The 24,772-nt window shown below is 34.3% G+C and overlaps 2 protein-coding genes across 12 annotated transcripts; both read left to right on the top strand.

Moving 5' to 3' along the window:
• The first annotated feature begins 3,699 nt into the window (after positions 1 to 3,699).
• LOC8288981 (diphthine methyltransferase homolog) lies at positions 3,700 to 9,167 on the top strand. 9 transcript variants are annotated; one of them, XM_015726032.3, is made up of 6 exons: positions 3,700 to 3,853; positions 4,130 to 4,379; positions 5,069 to 5,186; positions 7,248 to 7,285; positions 7,717 to 8,026; positions 8,095 to 9,167. In XM_015726032.3, the coding sequence occupies exons 5-6, from the start codon at positions 7,720 to 7,722 to the stop codon at positions 8,811 to 8,813; spliced, it is 1,026 nt and encodes a 341-aa protein (XP_015581518.1). In that variant the 5' UTR covers positions 3,700 to 3,853; positions 4,130 to 4,379; positions 5,069 to 5,186; positions 7,248 to 7,285; positions 7,717 to 7,719; the 3' UTR covers positions 8,814 to 9,167. The 9 variants fall into 9 exon arrangements, with proteins under 9 accessions (XP_015581518.1, XP_048229042.1, XP_048229040.1 ...); XM_048373083.1 differs by lacking the exons at positions 3,700 to 3,853; positions 4,130 to 4,379 and adding exons at positions 4,386 to 4,749; positions 5,294 to 5,345; XM_048373085.1 differs by lacking the exon at positions 4,130 to 4,379 and having other exon boundaries at positions 3,726 to 3,853.
• Positions 9,168 to 11,606: 2,439 nt separating this feature from the next.
• On the top strand, positions 11,607 to 18,771 carry LOC8288982. 3 transcript variants are annotated; one of them, XM_002511329.4, is made up of 13 exons: positions 11,607 to 12,264; positions 12,486 to 12,621; positions 12,950 to 13,086; positions 13,631 to 13,832; positions 14,227 to 14,465; positions 14,575 to 14,686; positions 14,867 to 15,011; positions 15,209 to 15,351; positions 15,476 to 15,645; positions 16,117 to 16,425; positions 16,527 to 16,582; positions 16,907 to 17,124; positions 17,452 to 18,771. In XM_002511329.4, the coding sequence occupies exons 1-13, from the start codon at positions 12,055 to 12,057 to the stop codon at positions 18,636 to 18,638; spliced, it is 3,264 nt and encodes a 1,087-aa protein (XP_002511375.1). In that variant the 5' UTR covers positions 11,607 to 12,054; the 3' UTR covers positions 18,639 to 18,771. The 3 variants fall into 3 exon arrangements, with proteins under 3 accessions (XP_002511375.1, XP_048229333.1, XP_015577624.1); XM_048373376.1 differs by having other exon boundaries at positions 12,128 to 12,264; positions 12,438 to 12,621; XM_015722138.3 differs by lacking the exon at positions 11,607 to 12,264 and having other exon boundaries at positions 12,480 to 12,617.
• Positions 18,772 to 24,772: the final 6,001 nt, after the last annotated feature.

Raw genomic sequence — 24,772 nt, 5'->3', positions numbered from 1 at the left:
TTTCAAAATAATAAAAGAGGGCAGAACCAAAGCTAATTAAGAAACGTGATTAAATTTATAAATTGTAGTTTACTTAGTTGAAATGGAATGAGAAAACCCGTTTTCCCATAAACCCATGAATAATAACAAGCTAGTTTTGTTTCCATTATCTACTGTCGAAGTTGCCCACTACACAGAAAAATTAGTCTTCCCAAAACCATCTTTTATCTTTAGATATTTTGAATGGAAGAAACATATACATATAATAATTCAATGGACTAAATCATCTTTATTTCTTCTAGAATCTAGAGCTACTATCACTAAACTCTTTAATATTCAATTTATAACACTAAATTTTTGAACCTTTATTTCCGTATCACTAAACTTCTTATATCATAAATAATATGGTAGCTTATTTAATACACACAAAAATAAAATAAAGTGGGGAATGAATATTTCCTTTGATGAATCCTTGGCAATAAAGGAGGTTGTTCTCCTAGCAAAGGATATGGGCATTTCATCTACCATTTTTGAGTCGGATACATGTGATGTTATTTGACCAATTAAGAATGTTTCTCAGTGTCGTGGGAAATTGAAGCAATAATTCTAGAGATTTCTCTTCTTTGTATTAACTTCCCCTTGCTTTTATTTACGCATATTCCTAGAATTTTCAACTCTACAGCTAACTTTCCTGTAGTCCAGATTGGATGTCTAATCCCTCTAGACATCGTTGAGGGTGTTTCTATGTTTAGATGCTTGTAATGGCATCATCGATGGTTCATATTTCGGTCCTACTGATTTAGTTGAATTTAAACTTTTCAAACTTAAGTCAGAGTGTGATCCGATTCAATATACAAACTTAACTTTTTGACTAAATTTGGCCCCCTCTAAGAATATATAAAATATTGTATCATATAATTTTTGGATCGGATTAGACTTATTGGGCGTGTTTTAGAGAAACAACAATTTCCAAAAAATAATTGAACTTTAATGGATTTGAGGTTAAGTGAGTCTAAAGTAAAAAATACGTGTCTAAATTTGAAAATTTTCGGACAAATTTAAATGAGTTGAGGGAATCTAAACCTACGATCAAGTGTAATGTTTATTGATAAAGAAAGAAAAGAAGAATGAGTATGAATAATAAGTCTTTTTCTAGGCCTACTAAATTTATTTTTTCACTTTTTAAAGGGAAAAGTGGAGAAAGAAATTTTTGTTGTCACCGGATGTAGAAAAGAAATTACTATTTTTCATTCTTTTCTTTTCTTAATTTTTCTCTCCATTCTTTCTTTTTTCTTCATATATATTTTTTCTAAATAAAGTGTTAAACTCACATGTAAAAACCAAAATTCTATATCTATTCTTAATATTCCTGATTCGCCATCATTGTTACGACTAATCTTTTTCCATCATCTTCGTCACTGTAACTTTTGCCAATGATAACATACATATGAAAAATTCTACATTCTATTCAAAATGCATTATATAAAATAATAAAAGTAAAAGAGAAAAAAATAATACATCATATCTATTATTAAACAATAAAACCAAAAAAAAAATATACTGATAAACGATTCGATAACGTCGCTATCACAACTCTATAAATAAAAATTATAAAAAGATAATAGGTTAAACTATACCTGTTATGTCTTCTACCATAAAAAAAAACAAACTACATTTTTTATCATTTGAGTGTAAAAGTTTATTATCCACATTTGCATTTACATGTATATATATGCATCCCCTAACTTGAGAAATCAAAATTAATGGGATGAGATAAGACACTTTATTCGATCGTGCACTTGGGAAAAGAAAAGAAAAAAAAAGAAAGAAAGAAGAGCCCACCAAAAATTGACTGTTTTTGTCTAGACATATATGTGACAAGGTGAAGTTAGGACTGAACAGCAAATATATAATAAAGACGTGTGTTCAATAAATAATTCGTGCGAACTTTCTCAAAAAGAGTGGCTGCAGCTCTTTACCTTTCAGACCATTTAGAGGGGCTGTTCTTGTGGCACTGGCACACTGGAGGTGAACTGGGTCGGGGTCCATATCAAAGCTAAGACCTGATCCCATATTTCTGGCACGGACCATCCCTAAATTATACCATTCTCAGAAAAAAAAGAAAAAAAGAAAAAGGAAAGCCGAATAGGTTACAGGCAAAAGACACAGCTTTCTGTTCTTCTGTGTTTCGCCCAAATTGATGGGGGAACTTTGGCATGGAGATATTACTTTAATTTTTTATTAATAAAATTACAACTTAATAAATATATATATATATATATATATATATATATATATATATATATTATTTATTAATTTAGTATATATGACTTAACATAAACCAAAATTATATAAATTTGCTGAAGTTTTTGATTTGGTGAACAGCTATACAGCATCATTTATTTAGCTTTCTAATTTATCTTTTGAAGTATAGCTTGAAAATGTTCTTCTGTGTCATCTTGGTAAGTAATAGCTTAAATTTGGATTTAGAAGTGAGTTAGAACAGAAGTAAGTACTTGGAGAGCTTGTAAATTTATATTCTGGGTGCGATGTGATATAATCTGAAAAAATAAATAAATTTGATTATCACTTATGTTTAAATATTAGCATATTTATTTTATTCATACATAATTTCATAGTTGCACAATTCATAAATAATTGTGTATGGTTTTATCTAAAGAACACACAGGTACAAATATTAAATCGAGGTGCCCATCAGCTTACCCTTTATTTTTGTGCCTTTAGTAGGCTTAGTATTTCCGGCAATTGCGATGGCTTCTTTATCTCTTCATGTTCAAAAAAATAAGATTTTTTAGATCCATATATATATATATATAATGTATGTATGTAATTATACATAATTTATTTAAAGACATTATAATTTGCTTGATAAATTCTTATAAGGTTTTGTCAATTAAATTTATACTATGTTTGGTTGACATCCATAAAAAGATTATTTTATTTAAAAAAATACTAGAGACAGAAAATAGAATGAAAATAATAAAATTGAAAAATATATTTTTACGTTATGAAATATATTGACTTACTAATATGGAATTCATCTATCAACTTTATTAGAATTTAGGTTAGCCATACAAGTTTAATTATGTGAAATACTTAATTAACATTTATTCTATTTAAAGTAATATAAATTTTAAATTTCACAAATAAATTTTATAGATCTCAAAAACAATATGTTGAAGTTATAACTAAACCTAGAGGAAAAGAGTTTTGATTAGTTTTGGTTGAGTTTGTTTATTATTAAGCCGAACCCAAATTAGAATTAGAGAATTACTTCAAATTTAGTAAAATCTCAACGAGTTTAATAAATATAAGTTATAATTTAAACCGTTAATCAAATTATTGAAAGAATATTATTATAAAAATGATACATTTTTTATAATTTAATTCTAATAAGATTAAATAGATATTTAAATATCAAGATCATTAATATTATATTATATAAAGTAATGTACGAGTTAAGCTTTATACAATTTGAATTTAGTCTATTTATTAAATAAGTCTTATTAAACAAAATCAAACGAGCTCTTATTGATTTGAATGATTAAACCACTTTAGTTTATTTATAATGTTAATTAGATCTATCCAAAATAATTTTGCATATCAATTTTTGCAATGTTTGGACTTCTTATTATTATTAAGTATTTGAAAAAATGAAAAAGAAAATTTAGGCGGAGGTGAAATTTCAAGTACAAAGAAGTCATAAATTCATGGTTTGATAGTGCAGCAAAGCAAACAATAAAATAGAATTACTTCGGTTAAGAGGAGGATAGTGTGGTCTTACTTCGTTTGTTGACAAGTTTTTTTGTCGCCGCCGACCTCTTCAAACATTCGAATCCCAACTAACAAAACGGTAAACATCAATCACTCTCATTCTCTTTTGATTATTTTTCTCGCGTGCTCTGCTTCAGTCCTCTTTATTGTAAATCCAATAGTCCTTTTTAATCGAAAGAAGCTTAAAAACTGAAGTCCACAATCTGTTCGACAAAATGCCGCAACCATTTTCTTGTACAAACTCCGCGACATCATCTATATAACTATGTAATAAAAGGCTTATGTAATAAACAGTAACTTCAAATTGATTGGGGGGGTAATTTTGACAATTGACATAAATTCTTTCCTTCAACAGCCTCATGGACAGTACCAACCAACGAACGAAAACGGCGACGTATACTTGTCCCAAAAAGTAATTTCGCAGGAGACAGCAATAAAGGTGGACCCTTGCTTCTGACAGGCGTTAAATGACTGACCACACCTCATCAGCTGTACTGGGGATAGAAAAATAATGGGTTTATGGTAATTCCCCCTCGCCCAAGATAAGAAACTAGAACGACGCAAAAATCTTGCGTCTTGAGGTTCTAGAAATTCTTCATGACACGGTAAAAGACTATGCCTTCGTTCTATAGAAAACACTCCTGTTTGAACTATCCCAAATGATCATTACAAATTCTCCCCCCCCCGGATCCTTCAGACCCTTGCCCTAACCACAACCCTAGAATTCCTTCAACCTCTCGCCTTCTCCTATGCGCCGTCTCTTCTTCTCACACTCTTCCTACTGTTTTGCTTTACAATGCTTCTTCCCCCTCACAAACACGAATCAGTTTATCTATTGGCCTCGCTAAAGAAAGTTATTTTCTATTTTACAGATTTCTCGCTCTAACAACAAACTCAATATCTTATTGTTCTTCTCTCTGTAAAACACTGCTCTTATTATAGATGGACTTTGTTTCGGGATGGTAGTTTTTCATGGTATTTTTTTACACCAAAATTATTGCAGATTTAAATTTTAAACATTTATGCTTCTTGCAGCTAACTTTGTGGTTTTTTTCTTCTCCTGCTTACCTCTAATTACAGTCGTAGAAAGCATTACATGAACTCCTTTTATTTCAGTTATTAAATATCTAATTGTAGAATTCATTGTTATTTCTACTGGCTGTTTGCACGGTTTGCTCTCTCATCTGTATTTGCTTGGTTGATAGATTTGTCTTTTTTTTTTTTAAGAAAAAAGTTATAATCTCTAGGCCGCCTAGTTGGTTTGTGGAATTCATTGGAGAGATATTTATTGCAGGTAAAACTTTCTATCCTATCGATGATGACGACTTTGATATCTGAACATTGAAGCTCTCATAAACATTTTACTTGATTAAATATATTTCTCTTTCTCCCAGCGGTGTCTATTATATGAGGTTGGTATTCTTTCCATTTTATTGCCTACTGCATTGGTTTTTTGGAGCATTTGTTCTTTCAGGCCCTTATTCATTTTTTTTTTCTTTAAATCTTTTCCGCTGCTTTGGTGTTTGCTCTTGAGGATTCACCCATGTTGCTTTCATTTTTTTTTCTTCAAGGTGCGATTTCTATTCTCCTTTGTTTTGTTCTTATTCGTTTATGCATATATGATTTTACTCTATTAATTATCTTTATTTGTTACTTATATATGTGCTGCTTAAAATCACTTTCCTTTCCCCATTATCCTATTGGGAGAGCTCTTGAGGTTTTCAAGCGGTGAGGTTTTAAAATATTTTTTTAACACTTTGATTCAATGTTTATTCTTATACGCATGGTTGTGAATGTGCTGGTGGTTGTTAGCTTCAGTTGCTATTCATATTGCTTTTGACAGCTGCTTCTAATCTATGTTCATGAAAAAAATTTCAAATCACATAAAAAAGTTATTTGATTATTAATCTATTTAAATTTGTTGAAGTATTCGTATCTTTTTAAATAAGAGCATCTTATTTGCAGTTAATTTTGCGATCCGCTATTGTTGTATGATGATTTTTTTATTAGGCTGCCAAAGTAAGAACCTAATTTGTTTGCTTTTGAATCTTTGGAGTTACTTAAATTTAGAGATATTTCTAAATCCTTTATCTCTTTACCATTTACTATTTGATTTCTAAATTTCCTGATAAAAAGAAGTAAAATTAACTTTTAAGAGATGAATTTTGTTTGCTTTTAACACTATTTTTTTACAATGCCTCTTTGGCATCTTATGTTTTTAGAATTTGGACACCGAAACAAAGGGGCTGGCTTCTTTAAACCTTTGTTTATTTATATTTCTGTATTTTCCAAACATTATGATTTCATATTTTCCTATTAACTGGTTTCTTTGATCTATTGTTAGACTATTTATCTGGGCACCTTGATGCCTTGCTTGATGTGTGGTTTATGGCCTTTTTAATTTAAGATTTATTATTATTTAATTATGCCAGTATGTGTGAGCATTATTTTGCCCGGTTTATTATTATAAAATCTGTCATCAGTTCCATCTAATAATTTCTTTTAAAAATCTGAGAAATTGTACATATTAATTTAACTATCTAGCTGTATATAAATTTGCAAAGTACTATTTATTCATCTCGACTATTAATCTTTTATTATTTTTCTTAAAAATCAGTTAGATGACTTATAATTTTTTAGATTTTCTTCTTCTACTTTATATATGAATTAATATTAGCTGTAGTTTTTTTCATTACGCCCCGAAAAAAGAAGTCTTGGCCTTGCTTTTAATTTAAAGCAATTTTTCGTCATGTGTTTTTTTAACATTTAATGCTTAATTTTTCTGTTCATTAAATTAATAAATGGGGCCAGAAGTTTTAGAATGGGTGTTTGCTTCTTCCTTTCAGGGTTCCTTTTTTTTTTTTTTTCTCAAAATGTTTTTTTGTTACTGAAATATATTTTTCAAATTATGGTATAGCAAACAAATCAAGATTTGCTCATAAAGATTCGTGTTTATTTCATTTCATGTCATTTTTAACCTTATATGATATTTTTGTTCCTTTCTTATATGCTTTTATTTATTTATTGCTATGTTAATATCCAGTTGCGAGTTTGACTGCTGTGGGTGATGTGTGCTTTGATCCTATTCAAATGTTTTTCGGACTATTTTTTGTTGCATCATCACTTGATATTTATTTTTATATCAGATTCTTTATAAAAGAATTTTCTTTTTGGAATTTAAAGAATTGTTATTATTTAAATCTTAGTTTTTAAGGGGCCTGAGTATATACTTTTATAATTTTGATTAATTTTTAGTTGTTTGATTGATATTGAATGTTTGTGGCTTGAGACGATGTGTGAACAGTACCAAGTAACTCTTTGTACGCTTTGCTTCATTGCCTTTCGTTGTTGAGGTTAGCAGACCCATTTCCAAATGAATCATCAGCAAAATAACTCTATATAAGGTAGAGAATATGTTCATTGCAATACTGCATGCTTTCATTACTCATTTTTTTATTTTATTATTGCTCTAGGTTGAGTTCCTCATCCCCGTGGATATATAGCTTGCAAGGTAATTTAAAATAAATATTCCGTTTTATATTCATTGTCTCCTTTCTTAAGAAAAATTAATTAACATCTCTTTTACTTTTTACATTGCAGTTGCATTGATTGTATTGGGTGGAGATGGATATAGATGATAGAAATATACTTAGTCTCTTAGCATTTTTCGATAAATCGTTTTGACATCTATTTTTGTATATATATAATCATATTTGGCAAACAATATGGCTGCTAAATTTTATAATTATTATTGTATTTAACTAATAAAGTTTTAAATTTTTATATTGTAATAAGATTAGAATTAAATTTAATTATTTTTTAATCTTGAAAATGACATTTCTCAAATTAACCATTAATTTATGTCTAAATATTAGCCTGCAGCAATCGAGGGGAGCCTTCCTAGTATAAAATAAATGCTTAATAATTTTGGTTTCGGTCCAGGCTATGGAAGTAGCGCACTGCTATCTAGACGGCAATGCAGATGCAGTAGAGTTCTGTCCACACGACTCGTATACCCACGTTTTAGCTGCTGCAACATACACGCTCCAAGAAGGCGATAATCCGAGGCGATCTGGAAGTATATCTCTACTTGATGTAAATGGTGATGGGGATGACTTTAAGCTGTTCCACCGCGTGGATACTGCAGGGATATTTGATATTAAGTGGAATCCTGTTGGAGGTAACATGGATAAACCAATGCTTGCTCAAGCCGATGCTGATGGCTGCTTGAGAATTCATGAACTAGAAAAAGGTAGGTTAATATTATGGCTTTAATTGTTCCTTTCTTTTTGTTTGGTTTTGAATCAATTGTTGACGCAGAAGGCTTTCTAAGAGAGATCAATGGTGAAAAGATAAGTTCTTCTATGTGTCTTTGTTTGGATTGGAATCCGGCAAGCACATCCATCTCAGTGGGATTTTCAGATGGTTCAGTCTCAATAATCTCATTCTCAGAATCCAAACTAGATATCGTACAAGAGTGGAAAGCACATGATTTTGAATTGTGGGCTGCTTCTTTTGATATGCACCAATCTCATTTGGTATACACTGGTTCAGATGACTGCAAATTCAGTTGTTGGGATTTGCGAGATAGTCCTTCAAATAAGGTGTTTCTCAATTCAAGAGTTCATAAGATGGGTGTCTGTTGCATTGCGAAGAACCCTAGTGATCCTAATTCCTTACTTACTGGTAGTTATGATGAGCATCTTAGAATTTGGGATGTACGATCAATGTCAAAACCGGTAAACGAGACTTCGGTTCATTTAGGGGGAGGAGTTTGGAGACTTAAGTTCCATCCGTATGTACCAGGTCTGGTTCTGGCAGCTTGTATGCACAATGGATTTGCGATTGTAAAGATTAAGGAAGAGAAAGGTGAAGTAATTGAAACTTATTCTAAACATGGCTCACTTGCTTATGGGGCAGATTGGCAAAGAAAGGAATTCTCTCAGGAGGACAAGCAGAAGAGCACTCTAGTGGCTACTTGTTCCTTCTATGATCGGCTTTTGAAGATATGGATGCCAGAAAATAATATCTTTGTGTGACTTTGATTGCCTCGATTTATTCTTAGACCTTGCATGGCTGCTGCTTTTGGGGATGCTTTGTCCAACTTTATTAGATATGCATCGTCCATGATGTCCAACTTTTGTATTAGTAATTATTTACAAGAACACCTAGTACTGACTATTTGAGAGAATTTAATATCAAACTGCTAGGCAAAGTGGAACCCAAAACAGCTATCCTTTAAAAACAAGGACCTTGATTTGGCATTGGAGTTTACTTTTCTAGCTAGTGAGAGCTTTTCATCATGCTACTAATAGTAGATATTGATAATAGACATGACTATTATATGTTCTGATATATGCTTTTGGTATTAGTATTTCTATTACCTTGCTTCATGCTCTGTTCTATCACTGTCCTATAGTAGCACTAATGCTTAGTTGTGGTGTCCCATTGTTTTTGATACAGCCATTTGTAAGGTGGAATAGAAGAATATGGATAGACTTATCATTGGTTTTAAGTGGCATGATATGCGGACTTTGGGACTACTGTGGTCAATGCTTGTTTGATTGTTTAGGGGAACATAAAAAAGAAAAGGAATCTTTTCAGCATAACCTATGGTTTAGTGGCTATTTTGGTTTTGATCTCATAGATTATGACTTGGATATGGATTCATACGGTTATTACTTCAGGTCTCACCACTTTCTTATGTTACACCAACAACTTCTTGTTATTGCATGTTAGGCATTCAGTTTAAAGAAACATAAAAATGAAATATGTACCAAGGAAAGAGATTCGGGGCTGGACTGGACTGGGTTTTCACTAATTGCATTCTGGTCTGCCTGGTAGGCCAGGCCCTTGACGAGGTCCTTCATTTTTCTTTCGACATTCCTGGAGCTGATGGAAATTATGTGCCTGCATTTGATGGGCTTGAGCCTTTAGATTGACTTTTTCACTGTATTTTTGTAGCCTGGTATTTGACACCTTAAGTTAAAGACTTGGATTGCAATTATTGCTTTGCAGGTTGAGGCCAGCTCATTCTTTCTTTGACTTCCATAATTCTTGTCCTTCTCCACCCTATTTGGAATAGCAATTTGACATCATAGCATATGCCCTCTTTTTTTCTTCTTTTAATAAAAAAAGAGTTAGTTTTCTGGCACACAGAGGAAGAGGATACTCTTATTGGACGATAAGATAACGTTTTTGAGGTTCAGCTTTAAAGACACAGTTTATCTTACAGCTACCACTGCATTTTGCCACAAGATTTGATTTGATAATCAATCATTTGGTTTGTCCTTCCTTTATGTATATGTATTTCTTTTTCTGCTGCTGTGGGTCCTATACTACCAAAAGCAAAAAAAAAAAAAAGAAAAAAAAGAAAACCTTATTAAATTACTCAGGTTTAAATTAAGTTATTAATGGTCAATGCATTGTCTGAAGAATAATAATTGGATTAAGAAATAATAAGAACTTATTGGATGATTGAGATTGCATCAAATAAATAAATAAATATCAGAGATTAAAAAGAAAAAAGAAGGTGGAGTTGTTAAGATATTGGAGTCTGCTAATAATGCTGTTAAAAATGGTAGGGTAGAAAATAAACCAGCTGTGGATCAACAGCATGGTCTCTCATTCTGTCCATGGAAACTGTTCATGCACGTGAAGTGTTTTATTATTATTATTTTAAAATATATAAAAATCTTTAGCCAGATTCAATTAAATAAAATTTTGTTATTTTCCGGAGAATTTTATGTAAATGCTGCAACAGTGATGTAATAAGGAGAAAGTGTCAGACCCAATTGCCAAATCATCTTCCTCGTGTAATTGAACCATTTCACTGTAATTCACATGCATTATTCTTGATACTCAAGGAGCACTTTTCGGTGACTGTATCTTATGTACTAAAATACGACAATTTTTGTCCACAAACCAATCTGGAAAATGGAATTTCAGCTGGAAAAACTGTTTTTAATGATTTTGGCTGAAAGCAATAAATACATCCTTTGGTAGATTTAATACCCACCTGCAAATAAAAAAAAATTAATATTTCAGCTAAACCCTAATCTTAGTTAGAATTTAAAAAAAAAACAAAAAAAAAAACATTTTGAAATTCTTTTTGTATCTTTGAACTTTTCACCATTTCCTTTATCAGCAAGTTATATGGGTCTATTTGTCAAATAAATGCTGCCCAGGACACTAAGGCTTATTGCACTCAATTCAGTACAATAATAATAAATGCATTATAGTTTAAGCTGGAATCTTATATATATATATATATTCTTTTGTGTACTTTAGTTACACTTCAACAACTAGTTTGCGTTATTAATGTTACAACAATTATCATATATCCCCTATGAAAAATGATTCTATACATGAGTGTGGGCATGTGCATTTGAATACCAAAATCATTACCGATTCACAGTGTTTCTTCAAAGGGGTGAGCATCATAGAGATGGTTCCCTCAGTGAGGCAAGAAAGCAATGGCTGAATGAACCAAATTGGCCTACATGTGATGATGGTGGGTGGAATGGGCACACATGCGTTGAGATTTTTGGGAAGACATGGAAACCTTAACCTATGGACTAATTATTTGATGAAGTTAGTTTGATTAATCATGTTCCCATGTCATATAATACCTAGAGACATGTGGGTTAACTTACAACACATCCCATTACTACTTTTTTTTAAGTTTGATTTTGAACTTTTTCATTGTAAACAGAAATACTCAACCATTAAGCTAATCTTGGCAAATTAATTTAGTTTTCAGGGTACTTATATTTTTTATTAAGATGGGTCCTAAATTTTGTTTTTTGGGTGGTGTTGGCAGAGGAGTATAGGCAGGAAAAGAGCCAAAATTTCCCAATAGATTCTACTTTGTTGCAGATTTTCAGTCACTGACAACAACTTTTATGGCCAAAACAGAAGTGAGACTTTCTTTATTGCATTGCATGTCTCCTTTCAAAATACAAATACAAATACAAAAAACTTTCTTGGAGAATCTCTCTCTCTCCATCTCTTATCTTTACAGAACACACTGGTTCTGTACTGTCAGTTTCATGTGGACTATCCTCTAAACTCAGGACCTCCATCGACCACTCTCTTACTTCTATCTAAACTCTCTTCTCTTTCTTTCTTTACCACATTCTCTCCACACCCATTTCCATGCAATGCTTTTTTTTTTTTCTTTCTCTCTTTTTCTTTACTTTGACACTACTCTTTACACTAACCCAAAAAATGCCTCCCATTTCATTTTCCTTGTAGATTAATTTGAGTGTCTATACAGAAATGGGTTTACTAAAACTTTCATGGCTAGTTTTGCTTTGTTGGGTTTTTTCTCCTCTGTTCTTTAGAGCTCTCTGTTATGATACAGAGATATCGGTGAAGTTCTTGAAGGCTCCCCATGCATTCTCTCATTTAAATACAGCCAAATTTGTTTTTGAAGTTCTTGTGGGTGGGAATGAGAATTCTTGCCCAAACTGTAGCATAAGTTGCAAGGTTAGCTTAGCTCTCTGTATTTGTAATATTTGCTACTTTTGCGATAATCTTTTGATTATTTTGGTTGCCACTTGCCTTCATATGAAAGTATAATTTCCTTGTCAGCTATTAGAACAAATATTTGAAACTCACTTTTTTTCTATTTTAATTCCAATTTTCTTGTTTCTGCCAAGTAACGTGATGCAGGGGGCTAATTACTTTCACATATATGATGCATGCAGCTGGATGATGGCAATGCATCTGATTGTGGAACTAGGGAGGTTTTATATACGGACTTGCAGGATGGAAATCATACATTTGAGGTCTGCAACAATGGGTCTCAAGGATTCGGCTGTGCTACATATAAATGGACTGTTGGTTAAGAAATTTTCCCTAGTTTTTCTTTTTGAGAAAATGTTGCTTCATTGTTATGTTTCTATTGCAATAACGCACAATCAATTAAACTCCACTTACTGAACTAGGAAAGTTACATTTCTGAATTTCCATAACAAAATCTCGTTTTAGCATATAGTTCAAATGTCTGCATGAATTAACCTGGTTTCCCAGAGGATGTTAGGTGTACGAAGTTACCAAACCTGAAGAAAACTTTTTCAGTGTAGTTCCTTGAAAATATGATGCTGGATCTGTTGGTAATTATGTCTACAGTAAAAATCAGGCTCATGTTACTTATGTTTTTCCTATGCAGATACTGTCCCCCCAACAGCTTATATAACTGCATCAACTTCTTTCACCAATGCTCGAAATGTTTCTGTAAATATTTCTTTTACTGAACCCTGCACTGGTGGAGGGGGTTTTGGATGTTCATCTGTGAACGATTGCAATGTGAGTAGGTACCAGAGAAAATGCATCTGTGTGCTGAATGACTTTATATGTTTTAATGTGGCTGGTACTTTCCTACATGGTATTCATATTAGCAGACTTGTCTCTATACTCTAGGAAGATTTCTTCTTGTTTCCACTACATTTAAAATACGGTTTTCTTTTATTCTCAAGTATCGTATACAGAAGTTAACTGCATGTTGGTTTCACAAATCAAGAGAAAGAAACACAAAATCTATGAATGTGCAAGGCGAAGGACCTAATAGACTAATTTTCTCCAAGAAGATTGGTACAATCAGAAATAAGTAACTATACATTGTTCTCATTTTGTCAATGTGGTCTTCTGGTATTGAATTTCCTTGTATATTTTTTCTGACATAGCATAATACTGGTTTTGTTAGAGTTTGTCTTACAATCAATAACCATTCATTAATATGAATAAATGATGCAAACAAGAATCAATATCTCAGAATAAGTTCTTTGCTAATTTATATGGCCTTGATTCAAATTAGTAGTGCCTTATAGATTGCTGCATAATCTCTTTACAGCTGCTTGTATATGGTGCTGGCCAAGTAATATCATCTTCACTGACAACTGTGGAACCAGACCTCAGATATTCTCTTCTGGTCGATTTATCACCTACTGTTCAGTATGGAAGAGTGATACTGGTAATGGATAGGAATTTTTGTACAGACACTGCGGGAAACAGCTTTACAAGGGCAGCAAATTCTAGTTTCTATGTGCATTTTGGTGAGTTGTATCTTCCTCCTCAAGTTGTTAACCTAAATACTATATCTGCATTGCTTTCCGAAAGATGACGCCACCCATACTTTTGAAAACAGAGAAATTATCTCAATTTTATTTTCTGTTGTGGTCTCAATACAAACTTTGATTTCCAAGTTCCTTAGGAGTAGCACATATATCATTTACATGCAAGTGTTAAATTGTGCAATTTTTCATGTTTCTTACATTGAGTTCTGCTTTATGATTTTTAATATACAATGATTGAAGCTCTTTCCTGTTTTGGTTGCGTCTGGTTAAGATTGAAGAGATTTCTGATTAAATATTATCTAACAGCTTTTCCCTCATTCCCCTTTTGATCAATGTTTATGAATTCATTCTGTTTAATTGTTGGTTTCTGCAGATAGAAGAAGTGTGTTTGTTGACCAGAGGATCCACATTCCTGAAAAGCTACTTCAGCTTGACAACCAAACTAGAACAGTGCAGGCAACAAATGATTATGATAAGTTGAGGGTGTATTTGTACTTTTCACAACCTGTTGTCAATTCATCAGCTCAAATTCTAGATTCTCTCAACATCAGTGAGGGTGAACTTCTTCCTATAAATGGAGAAAATCTTGGGAACCGCAGATTTGGCTTTCAGGTCAGTAGGTGTGTAGAGTTAGTTTGTATTTCTTGATGCTCATTCAACTATGGTCTAATTTTTCCTTGTGAATTTTAGTGCTCAGTTCAATCACGTTGTCCCGTTTCAGGTGGCGAATGTATCTACAATTGCTATCATCACAATAGGCCTTAATTCAAGCTCTATAATAAGCAGATCCGGAACTTCCATTTCTCCGATTGCTCCAGTTACTTTCCTATATGGTATGATGTACCGCATTTAGAAGAAATTAGAAGAAGGAAAATAAGAGATTGTGTTCTGTGATTTTGTTCTCTGATTCTTCTTTTGTACTTTTTGAAACTAAGAACTAGGATTGACGATAAGTTCTTCTATTCTGTAATCAATTGAACTACCCTCCTGACAGTTGTAAGATGTTATTTTAGATTCTCAGAGGCCTGCTGTGGGACTGAGTACAATGTCTACTTCAAGGACAAAGGAACACAGCATCCCAGTGTCAATAAATTTCATGAAGCCCGTATTTGGCTTCAACTCTTCCTCTCTATCAATCTCAGGCGGCCATTTGCAGAGGCAAGAATATGATATCAATGTCTATGTATGCGTACCTAAATTAGCACTTATAGTATGTGCTACTCTCACACTCTTAGGGAAACTAAAAAATGTTAAATATTTCATTTCTGCACTTCATATTTAGGTGTTTCGAGGGAAAGAATATCTTATCATGTTTCTTTATGATATTTTGACATATTGATTTTAATTGATGCCAGCTTTCATGAAATAAGTAGGAGCAAATATATCGCACAGATACACGCCGATGGTGATATTATATCTGTTAATGTTCCTGAAAATGTAACTGGAGATGTTGCTGGAAACAACAATCTACCATCTAACATTCTACAAGTGAGACACTGTAAGGATCATGTTTTTCACTTTTTGCTTCTACTGATTTTAAGCTTTGTATGATGTAAAGTTTTTGAGGTGTTTTCCCTGGTTACTGGAGATTAGCTAATTAACATTTTATATTACACATTCAGATTCTGTACCTACAATATCTTCCGTAATTTCGGGTATTGCAACTGCTGTATTCCTGGCAGCATGTTTGGCTTCTGGCCTGCTCACTGTCTCCACAGCAAGCCTTCAGTCTGTTGGAGCATTTTCAAGATCAACTTCTCTGCTGACTTCGGATCCTACTAGGATTCTTGTTGTATGACACTTAGAACTTAAAAAAATTATCCCATTCAATTTTGCCTGGATACTTGGATCATAATTTAGAATTCTAATGCTTATAACATTTGGATAACTATAGTGATATTTAGAAATCTACTTTCTCCACTTTCTTGATAAAATCACATATCAGAAAGATCAACTGAAGCAGATGAATACACACTTCAATCATCTCCAGACTCCTTGACCTTTAAGAGTGCAAAATCTCGCATCGGAAATTCCATGTTTCAAGTTTCAGCATACACACGATTGTCTCTCTAAATGATATCATAAATGATGAAGTTTCAATTGATGTTAAGATTAAATGAAATTTTAATTGAAAGAAATTTCTGATATGTAAATGTATATCCTTCATTTAAGTCCTATCTCTACAAAATGTATTGATTAAAACTAATGAGTTTTCCATCATCATTGTAAGACTAAGAACATCTTATACTTTCCTTGTACACAGAGAATTGCATGCTACATTCAGGTTTTTGCACTTTCTAGATGGTTGGCCGTTACACTGCCGGTTGAATATTATGAGTTTGCAAGAGGTTTACAATGGAGCATTCCCTATTTCAGTCTCCCGTGGGAGACTGGGGGAATTCACCCTATCATGTTGGGCTCAAACTCCTCTACTGCTTCACATTCCTATATTTCCTATATTCATGATTCAGAAGAATCCCCGAGTGCGCAATTGGAAGAAGTGCATTCAGACATTGCCAGTGCTGTATATGGACTGCCACTCACTCCAATGGAGTACAGATCATTCTTTGAGGTCAGTATGCATTCTTTCTCTGACTCATATCTGGATGCTTTGGCTTTAAAAAGCTGTAGCATTTATTTTAAATGGTATAATTCATTGTCCCTTTTTTCCAGAGCCAAAATATGAAGCCGGAAGCAGAATATATTTATGATCCGCAGTATTCAAATGGGTGAGTAGTGGTTTTTCCTATTCCTTTCAAGTTACTCTTTGCCATAATGAATGACAAAATCTGATGACTAAAGGAAGATGACTTCGGAACAGCTAAATTATGGTAAATGGTCAAATGCCAGCAGAAATGCTACTTCAACCGCTAATTTCTGGGTGTTATTGCAGGAATAATTGCTACTATCTTGTGCAACTGCATACTGGTGGTTATGGCCACACAGTTCTATGTGGATGCTTAATACCTTGTTTTGTCTTTTCATTTGTTATTGATAAATTCCTTGGTTGAGCCTTCCAAGATTCTGGCATCTTATTCTTTTAACTCTTGTAGGTGGAGGGTTTTTGAGAGAAGCATGTTCTGGTTAGCTATAGTTGGTGGCAGTTTCTTACTGCTACACGCTCTACTACTCTTTATTCTCAAGTACAGGAAGAAAAGCTCTGAAAAACAGAGGGGGGCTTATGGGGCATTAATACTTCCAAGATTCGAGATTTTCCTCATAATTCTCGCATTGCCTTGTATTTCTGAGGCCTCTGCTGCTCTTGTTAGAGGTACTAATATATTTTCATTGCCTATGCAAAAAAGCACATCATAGCATGAAAGGGGACTTACAAAATGGTTGCCAACGACTTATTTACTAATGAAATAATGAATTTGATTAACTATGTGGCTTCTTTTTGGTGATTGACTAACTTGAAATATCTGAAGTCAGCAAAATGATCCATCGTTCAGTACATTTTTGATATGATGATGATTCATCATAACCAGTAGTTTATATACACATTATCAAAATTTTCTTTTTTAATAATTAATCTTTCATAGAACTTGAACTTGCAGATTATTTTACAGTTCAGCTCACATCATTTTTGTGGTTGAAGGTGGAACTCCATCAGGGACTGTTGTGGGCATCCTGCTGCTGGGTGTTGTGGGTTTTTTGGTTTTGGCCTTGTTCATGTTTCTCTCTGTTGGGATCACATTTGGGAAGCTACTTCAGTACAAGGAAGTCCATCAAGAAGGCCAGATATTTCATTGGTATCAAGACATCATCAGAATATCTTTAGGTCCAGGTAAAAGAGGCCAGTGGACATGGAAAAACCAAACTAAATCTTTTTATCTAACCATGTTTGGTGCTTTGTTTGAAGACCTACGAGGTCCCCCTAAATACATGCTCTCACAGATTTCTAGAGGTACTTCCAGCAAGCAAAGGGATCAGATCATTGCATCCGATGATGAAACAGAAGATGCTGAAGCGCCATGCATTCAGAAACTGTTTGGAGTACTTAGAATATACTACACACTGCTTGAAACGGTCAAGCGAGTTTCTTTAGGCATTGTTGCTGGTGCCTTCTTGAATAACTGGTCCTGCAAGACTCCGTCGCTTATCTTATTGTGCATCACCTCCTTTCAGCTCTTCTTCCTAGTTCTTAAGAAGCCTTTTATTAAGAAAAAGGTCCAACTGGTTGAAATCATCGCTATTTCCACACAAGTTGGTGTATTTGCTGCTTGTTTTGTGCTCTTGGAGAAGGATTTAACCACCAGGGATGAAACTATAGCTGGAATTTTCCTGATTGTGCTCTTCTTGATTGGATTCTTGGCACTAATGGTCAATGAATGGTATGCATTGTATAGGCAGACAAAGCGGCTGGACCCTACCGAGCAGTCTTTCTCGACAGGTTTAAAAACTGCATCAATAGGTTTTCTCTTGTTTTTCACTCCACAGAAAATGAGCGGAAACCTGGTCTGCAGACTATCACAGAATCCGCAGCAAGATAGAGAAACGGGAGGCGAGAGTGGTTCTTCTGCTGACAGAAATAAAAGCTCAGGAAGCGGGACCTCGAGTACGCCTGACAAACCATGGCAAAAACAGCTAAGAGAAATGGCAAAGGCAAGCTTTTCTACAGAAAATAGTGGAGCTCCAATTGACCCTTCAACCAGCCGCACTAAATGGAGTGGATTCTGGGCAGCCAAAAGCAGTGGTGAGTCATCAAATAATTCATCCTCAGATTTCAAGTTGAAACCAAGTCGGTTATACAAAGATTTAGAAGCCATTTTTGCATCCAAATGAAACACTATATATATTGCTACCGATTGTTCAACAGATATTGTATATGAAACCACTTATTCAGAATTTTCAGATGAACCTTTAAAAGGGCAATTGTGGCCGCTTTGTGGATAGCCGGCCATGAGATTGGATAACAGCTCAAGTCTTGTGCGAGTATGTAATTTTAGTCAATGTAGAGCTCAGAACATGCTGCCATTACCATCTGTAGCCTGCCATTCAATGCATAAGATGCAATTTAGAACATGTTTCTTTTTAAAAGCATTACGGAGGATATTTAAATTAATTTTATATAATTTTACTCGTTAAAAATAAGCTGGAATGTCCTTAACTCCATGAAATAGTTTAAAATATCACAATATTTAACTTTTACTTGATAATATTGTCAAGATCCAAGCTCATATATGGACTTTAATGGGGAAGATAAACTTGTGCAAGCTCGAGCATATATAATTTTAGTCAATGTAGAGCTCAGAACATGCTGCCATTACCATCTGTAGCCTGCCATTCAATGCACAAGATGCAATTGAGAACATGTTTCTTTTTAAAAGTATTGTGGAGGATACTTAAATTAATTTTATATAATTTTACTCGTTAAAAATAAGCTGGAATGTCCTTAACTCTATGAAATAATTTAAAATATCACAATGTTTAACTTTTACTCGATAATTCTGTCAAGGTCCAAGCTCATATATGGACTTTAATGGGGAAGATAAACCAAAAATGGATTTAAGAAGAAGAAGAAGAAGAAAGAGAAAGAGAGAATTTGAGAGAAAAAAGAGAAAAGAGAGAGAGAATATATGTATTAATCTGTTGCCCTTTACATTGCTATTATATTCCCCTCATATAGTTGATTAATTGAGCAAAAGACAAAATATCTAGCTGTCACAACAGTTGAATTTGTAACAGAAACAATGACTGAAAATAGAACGAAATAACAGAATTGCAAATAAAAAGGACACTGTCATTGAATCTTCAATTATTGCCTCATTCAATTCCTGAGATGGGGACCACAAGACTCTCAACATTCTTAACAAAATTCACCTCCTCAACCTCACCCTTCATACCAGCCAGTATCCTGACATTACCCTTTTGTTGCAGAATTTCCTTATCCTCAAGAAAGAATTTAGGAAATTGATTCTGCATAAACTCCAAATCTTTCCAAGTAGCATCCTCTGGTTGCATTTGAACCCATTGAACCAGCACTTGCTCTATTTGTAAATTTTTCCTTTTAATTGTTCTTCTTTGCAGAATAGCTTCAGGAAGAAGCTTGAATTGACCATTCTGGTGCACTGTTGGTAATTGGTTACTCACTATTGGTTCACTTCCAACATACCTTTTGAGCAAGGATACATGAAAAACAGGATGAATGAAAACTGAATCTGGTAACTCCAACTTGTAAGTTACTTCACCAATCTTTTGTAATACTTTGTAAGGTCCATAAAACTTAGCAGAAAGTTTAAGGCATCTCCTAGAAGCCACATATGTTTGTCTATAGGGCTGCAACTTAAGAAGCACCAAATCACCAATTTCAAAAGTTCTTTATGTCCTTTTGTTATCAGCAAATTGCTTGTATCGATTTCTGGCCTTCTGCAACAATTCTTTGATGGTTGCATTCATCTCCTGTTGGTGGTGAATGAATTCATCCACGGATGCCACAGAGGTTTGAATTGCAGGAATATCAAGTACTTGAGGGGGGTTTCTACCATGCAATGCTTGAAACAGTGACATGCCAAGAATTGAATGACAAGTTGAATTATACCATCACTCAGCAAGGTATAACCATTTGCACCAATTACCAAGCTTCTTTAAGGTCATACACCTAAGAAAATTCTCCAAGCACATGTTAACTCTTTCTGTTTGCCCATCACTTTGTGGGTGGTAGACAGTACTAAGATTAAGCTTCACATTTGTCAATTTAAACAATTCTTTCCAGAATAAACTTGTGAAGATCTTGTCTCTATCAGAAGTAATGTCCTTAGGCAACCCATGTAGTTTATATACATTGTTTAAAAATAGTTATGCCACCTTCTCAGCCGTGAAAGGGTGTGTGAGTGGAATGAAATGAGCATACTTTATGAACCTATCAACTACCACCAAAATAGTGTTCTTACCTTCAGATTAATGAAGTCCATGGAAATGGAACTCCAAGCTGCATTTGGAATTGGTAGGGATTGAAGGAGGCCAGGAGACTGACATTCTCGACCTCGTATCTTTGGCATATATCACATTTCATAACCCATTTGTAAGCATCATCCTTCATGTTTGGCCAATAGAAATGACTCTTAAGCCTGGAATAAGTGCCTCTAATTCCTGGGTGACCTCCCACAGATGAATCATGCACTGCTTGTAAGATTCTAATTCTCAATTCTAGGTCATCGCCAATAACAATTCTTCCTTTATACCTCAGTAATCCATTAGTAAAAGAAAAGGTGGCTTGGCTGTAGCATTGATTAGTAAAGCCTCAATAATGACTTGAGTGAAATCACCAGCCTTGTAGCTATCAATTACCTTTTGAGCCCATTGAGGATTAACCACAGAAATTTGATTGTAACAGCTCTCCATGTTGCTCTATGGCTAACCCTTCCTAGATAATGCATCAGCTACCTTATTCTCTACCTCTTTTCTATAGAGAATACTGTTATCAAGCCCCAATAACTTGGACAGACCCTTTTGTTGCACATGAGTGTGCAATTTTTGCTGAAGTAGGAACTTAATACTCTCTTGGTCTGTTTTAATTATGAAATGAGCATTACCTAAGTAATGCCTCCACTTAGTCACTGCAAAAAGAATTGCCATTAATTCCTTCTCACATACAGAAGCTTTCAGCTGTTTTTGACTTAAGGCCTTGCTTATGAAAGCCAAAGGTCTTTAATCTTGCATCAACACTGCTCCAATTCCCTTGCCGCTTGCGTCAGTCTCTAGAACAAATGGCCTTATAAAATCTAGTAAGGCTAATACTGGTGCTTGACACATTGTGGACTTCAAGGTTTAAAAAGCCTCTGTTGCCTTATCACTTTATATGAATGCATTCTTCTTCAATATTCAGTCAACGACTTGCTAATGACCCTATATCCTCTTATAAATGTCCTGTAATAGCTTGTGAGACCTAAGAACCCTTGCAGCGATTTGATATCTTTTGGTATTAGTTAGTCTTTCATAGCTTCTATCTTGCTTTTCATCAGTACTAACTCCCTCTTAGAAAATGACATACCCTAAATATTCCACCTTGTGTTGAGTAAAAGAGCACTTGGATTGCTTGACAAATAATTGATGTTGTTTGAGAACCTGCAAAACTGTTCTCAAATGATGAACATGGTCCTCCAGAGTTGGACTGTAAATAAGAATATCATAAAAGAAGACCAACATAAATCTTCTCAAATAAGGTTGAAATATATGTTTCATTAATGCCTGAAATGTTGCTGGGGCATTGGTAAGCCCAAATGGCATCACCAAAAACTCATAATGGCTTTGATGAGTTTTGAAGGTTGTTTTGTGCACATCTACAAGCTTAACTCTAATTTGATGATAACCTGCTCTCAAATCCAGCTTAGTGAAATATCTAGACCCCTTGAGCTCATCCAGGAGGTCCTCCATAATAGGAATAGGAAACTTATCTTTGACAGTAACGTTGTTAAGCTGTCTATAGTTAACACAGAACCTCCAAGTTCCATCTATTTTCTTGACAAGCAACACCGTAGAGGCAAATGGATTGGTACTATGTTGAATTATACCTGTCTTAAGCATCTCAGAAACCTGCCTCTCAATCTCAGATTTCTAAAAATGAGGATACCTGTATGGTCTGATATTCACTAGCTCCGCTTATGGTTTTAAGAAAATTGAGTGATCATGGCTTCTCATAGGAGGAAGGGAACTAGGCTCTTTAAATACTTCATCAAACTCTTCAAGTAACCCTGAAATCTCATCTGGAACTTCATTGGATTCTCTAATGGCATGATACTGACCAAGGCTGCCCAAATTATCCACTGCATCAAATGGTAAGGAAGTGCAAGTGACAACAAAAATGTTACCCGCTACATTGCCCACCCTTTCTTAATCATCTTTTGCAATTTCTTGCAGGTAATGGACTTCAAAGCAGCCTTTTCTGGCGTTCCAATCAACTCCACTTGTTGTGCCCCAAGTTTAAAGGACATCTTCATATTGGCAAAGTTAAAGATCATTGGGCTGTGAAGCTTCATCCAATAAACACCTAACACCATGTCATGACCTCCTAACTTAAGAACCCTAAAATTGAAATCAATTTCATGTTCTTGCATTTTCCACCTAAATTGCTCACAAGTGTATCTACTAATCATGTTTTGCCCATTTGCAACACTCACCCACAGTGTTTTTGCCTTTATAGAAGGATACCCAATAGACCTCACCAACCTGGAATCCACAAAGCTGTAAGTGCTGCCACTATATATGAGTATTACCACCTTTTTATCGTTGACTTCACCCTTAATCTTAAGTGAATTAGCAGCCTCAGTCCCTTTGATTGCATGCAAAGAAATCTCTACACTATCTGAGATCTCCTTTGATGGTTCTTCCTCGGAACTATCTTCCACCACCTCCTCTTCATTTGTACCAGTGATTGCATTCAGTTGCTTTGGCTTACATACATGCCCTGCAAAAAATTTATCCCCACACCTATGAGAGAGTCCAAAATTTCTTCTAGTAATGAAGGTATTTTTGTCAATGGCACTACCGGGGTTAGTAGAAGTATTTTCAGGTTTCAGGGGATATTTAGGATATGGGTTTGGAGTAGAGCTGATAGTATTTGTCTGCTGTTTAAGCACAGCAACAGTGGTAGCCCTTGTGTTCCTAATGCTCTTTTGTTTCTTAAACATGGCCTGAATGGAAAGCTCTTGCAACTTTGCCTGCTCACAAGCTTGCATCAAGGAATTAGGCTTAAATAATTTTACCAAGGGTCTCAATTCCTTATTAAGTCCACTTATGAAACTAGACACAAAATAATGCTCATCCAAACCATGGGTGATATTTGAGCATTAGGGATTTCAACTCCTCAAACTTCTCCTGGTATTCAATCAAAGTCTCCTTTTGTTTAATCTTGTTAAATTCCTCTACTACATCTTCCACAGTTAACTCCCCAAACCTCTTGCATAACTCTTCTAAAAAATCAATCCAAGAACTTTTAGGATGTTGTGCCTGCCACCCTTGGAACCATATATCAGCCTTCTCTCCCAGGTAAAGAGAAGTCAAATCAATCTTATGGTCCTCTGGAATTGAAAACAACTGAAAATACCTTTCACACTTCCTAATCCATAGTCTTGGATTAGTTCCTTCAAACTGTGTAAGCTTTATCTTAGGCATCCTACTCCCATATTTCATAAAACTAGAGCTATTCCCTTATCAACTCCAAAAGAATGGCTAAGATTAGGTGCAGGTGGAGGTAAAACTCCTTTACCTGAATAATTATTAGAACGAGAAATGCTAATGACTTTCTGGGTGGTTGGTGGTTTGCTGATGTTTAGAGTAGACTATGGTGGAAGAGATAGAGGTGGGGGCCTGGAAGTATTGCCTGGATTGAATGACTTCATCATTTCCATCATCTGTGCCATTTGTTGCTGCATAGCTTGTAGAACATTGCTTTGTTCCTGAAACTTCACCTCATGAATTTTCAGGTGGTCAGAAATCTCAGATCTAAGATTCTCCCCATATTGATCCAGACGAGTAACCTGTTCCTCGACAGTCTAGAGCTGAGTAGCCACAATTGCAAGTGCCTTACTTTTTCTTGCCATTTATCTAATGGAAACTAAAGTTATTTCCTCAGAACTTGACTGCTCTGATACCACATTGTCAAGGTCCAAATTCATATATGGACTTTAATAGGGAAGATAAACTAGAAGCAGATTTAAGAAGAAGAAAAAGAAGAAAGAGAAAGAGAGAATTTGAGAGAAAAAAGAGAAAAGATAGAATATATATATTAATAAGCTGCTCTTTACATTGTCATTACATTCCCCTCATATAGTTGATTAATTGAGTAAAAAACAAAATATCTAGCTGTCACAGCAGCTGAATTTGTATCAAAAACAAATACTGAAAATAGAACGAAATAATAGAATTGCAAATAAAACCAGCAATGCCATTAAATCTTCAATTATTGCCTCATTCAATTC

This window comes from Ricinus communis, chromosome 4, assembly GCF_019578655.1.
Source record: "Ricinus communis isolate WT05 ecotype wild-type chromosome 4, ASM1957865v1, whole genome shotgun sequence".
NCBI lineage: Eukaryota > Viridiplantae > Streptophyta > Magnoliopsida > Malpighiales > Euphorbiaceae > Ricinus > Ricinus communis.
Note: the sequence above shows the minus strand (reverse complement) of the source record. Positions and strands in the feature narration are given on the sequence as shown.

What these genes read in the sequence shown, in the direction of transcription:
- LOC8288981 (XM_015726032.3), top strand. Translation starts at nt 7,720, where the DNA reads ATGGAAGTAGCGCACTGCTATCTAGACGGCAATGCAGATGCAGTAGAG. An exon ending in AATTCATGAACTAGAAAAAG is followed by an intron (nt 8,027 to 8,094) that starts GTAGGTTAATAT and finishes TTGTTGACGCAG; the next exon opens with AAGGCTTTCTAAGAGAGATC.
- LOC8288982 (XM_002511329.4), top strand. Translation starts at nt 12,055, where the DNA reads ATGGGTTTACTAAAACTTTCATGGCTAGTTTTGCTTTGTTGGGTTTTT. An exon ending in ACCGCAGATTTGGCTTTCAG is followed by an intron (nt 14,466 to 14,574) that starts GTCAGTAGGTGT and finishes GTCCCGTTTCAG; the next exon opens with GTGGCGAATGTATCTACAAT. An exon ending in AGTACAGATCATTCTTTGAG is followed by an intron (nt 16,426 to 16,526) that starts GTCAGTATGCAT and finishes CCTTTTTTCCAG; the next exon opens with AGCCAAAATATGAAGCCGGA.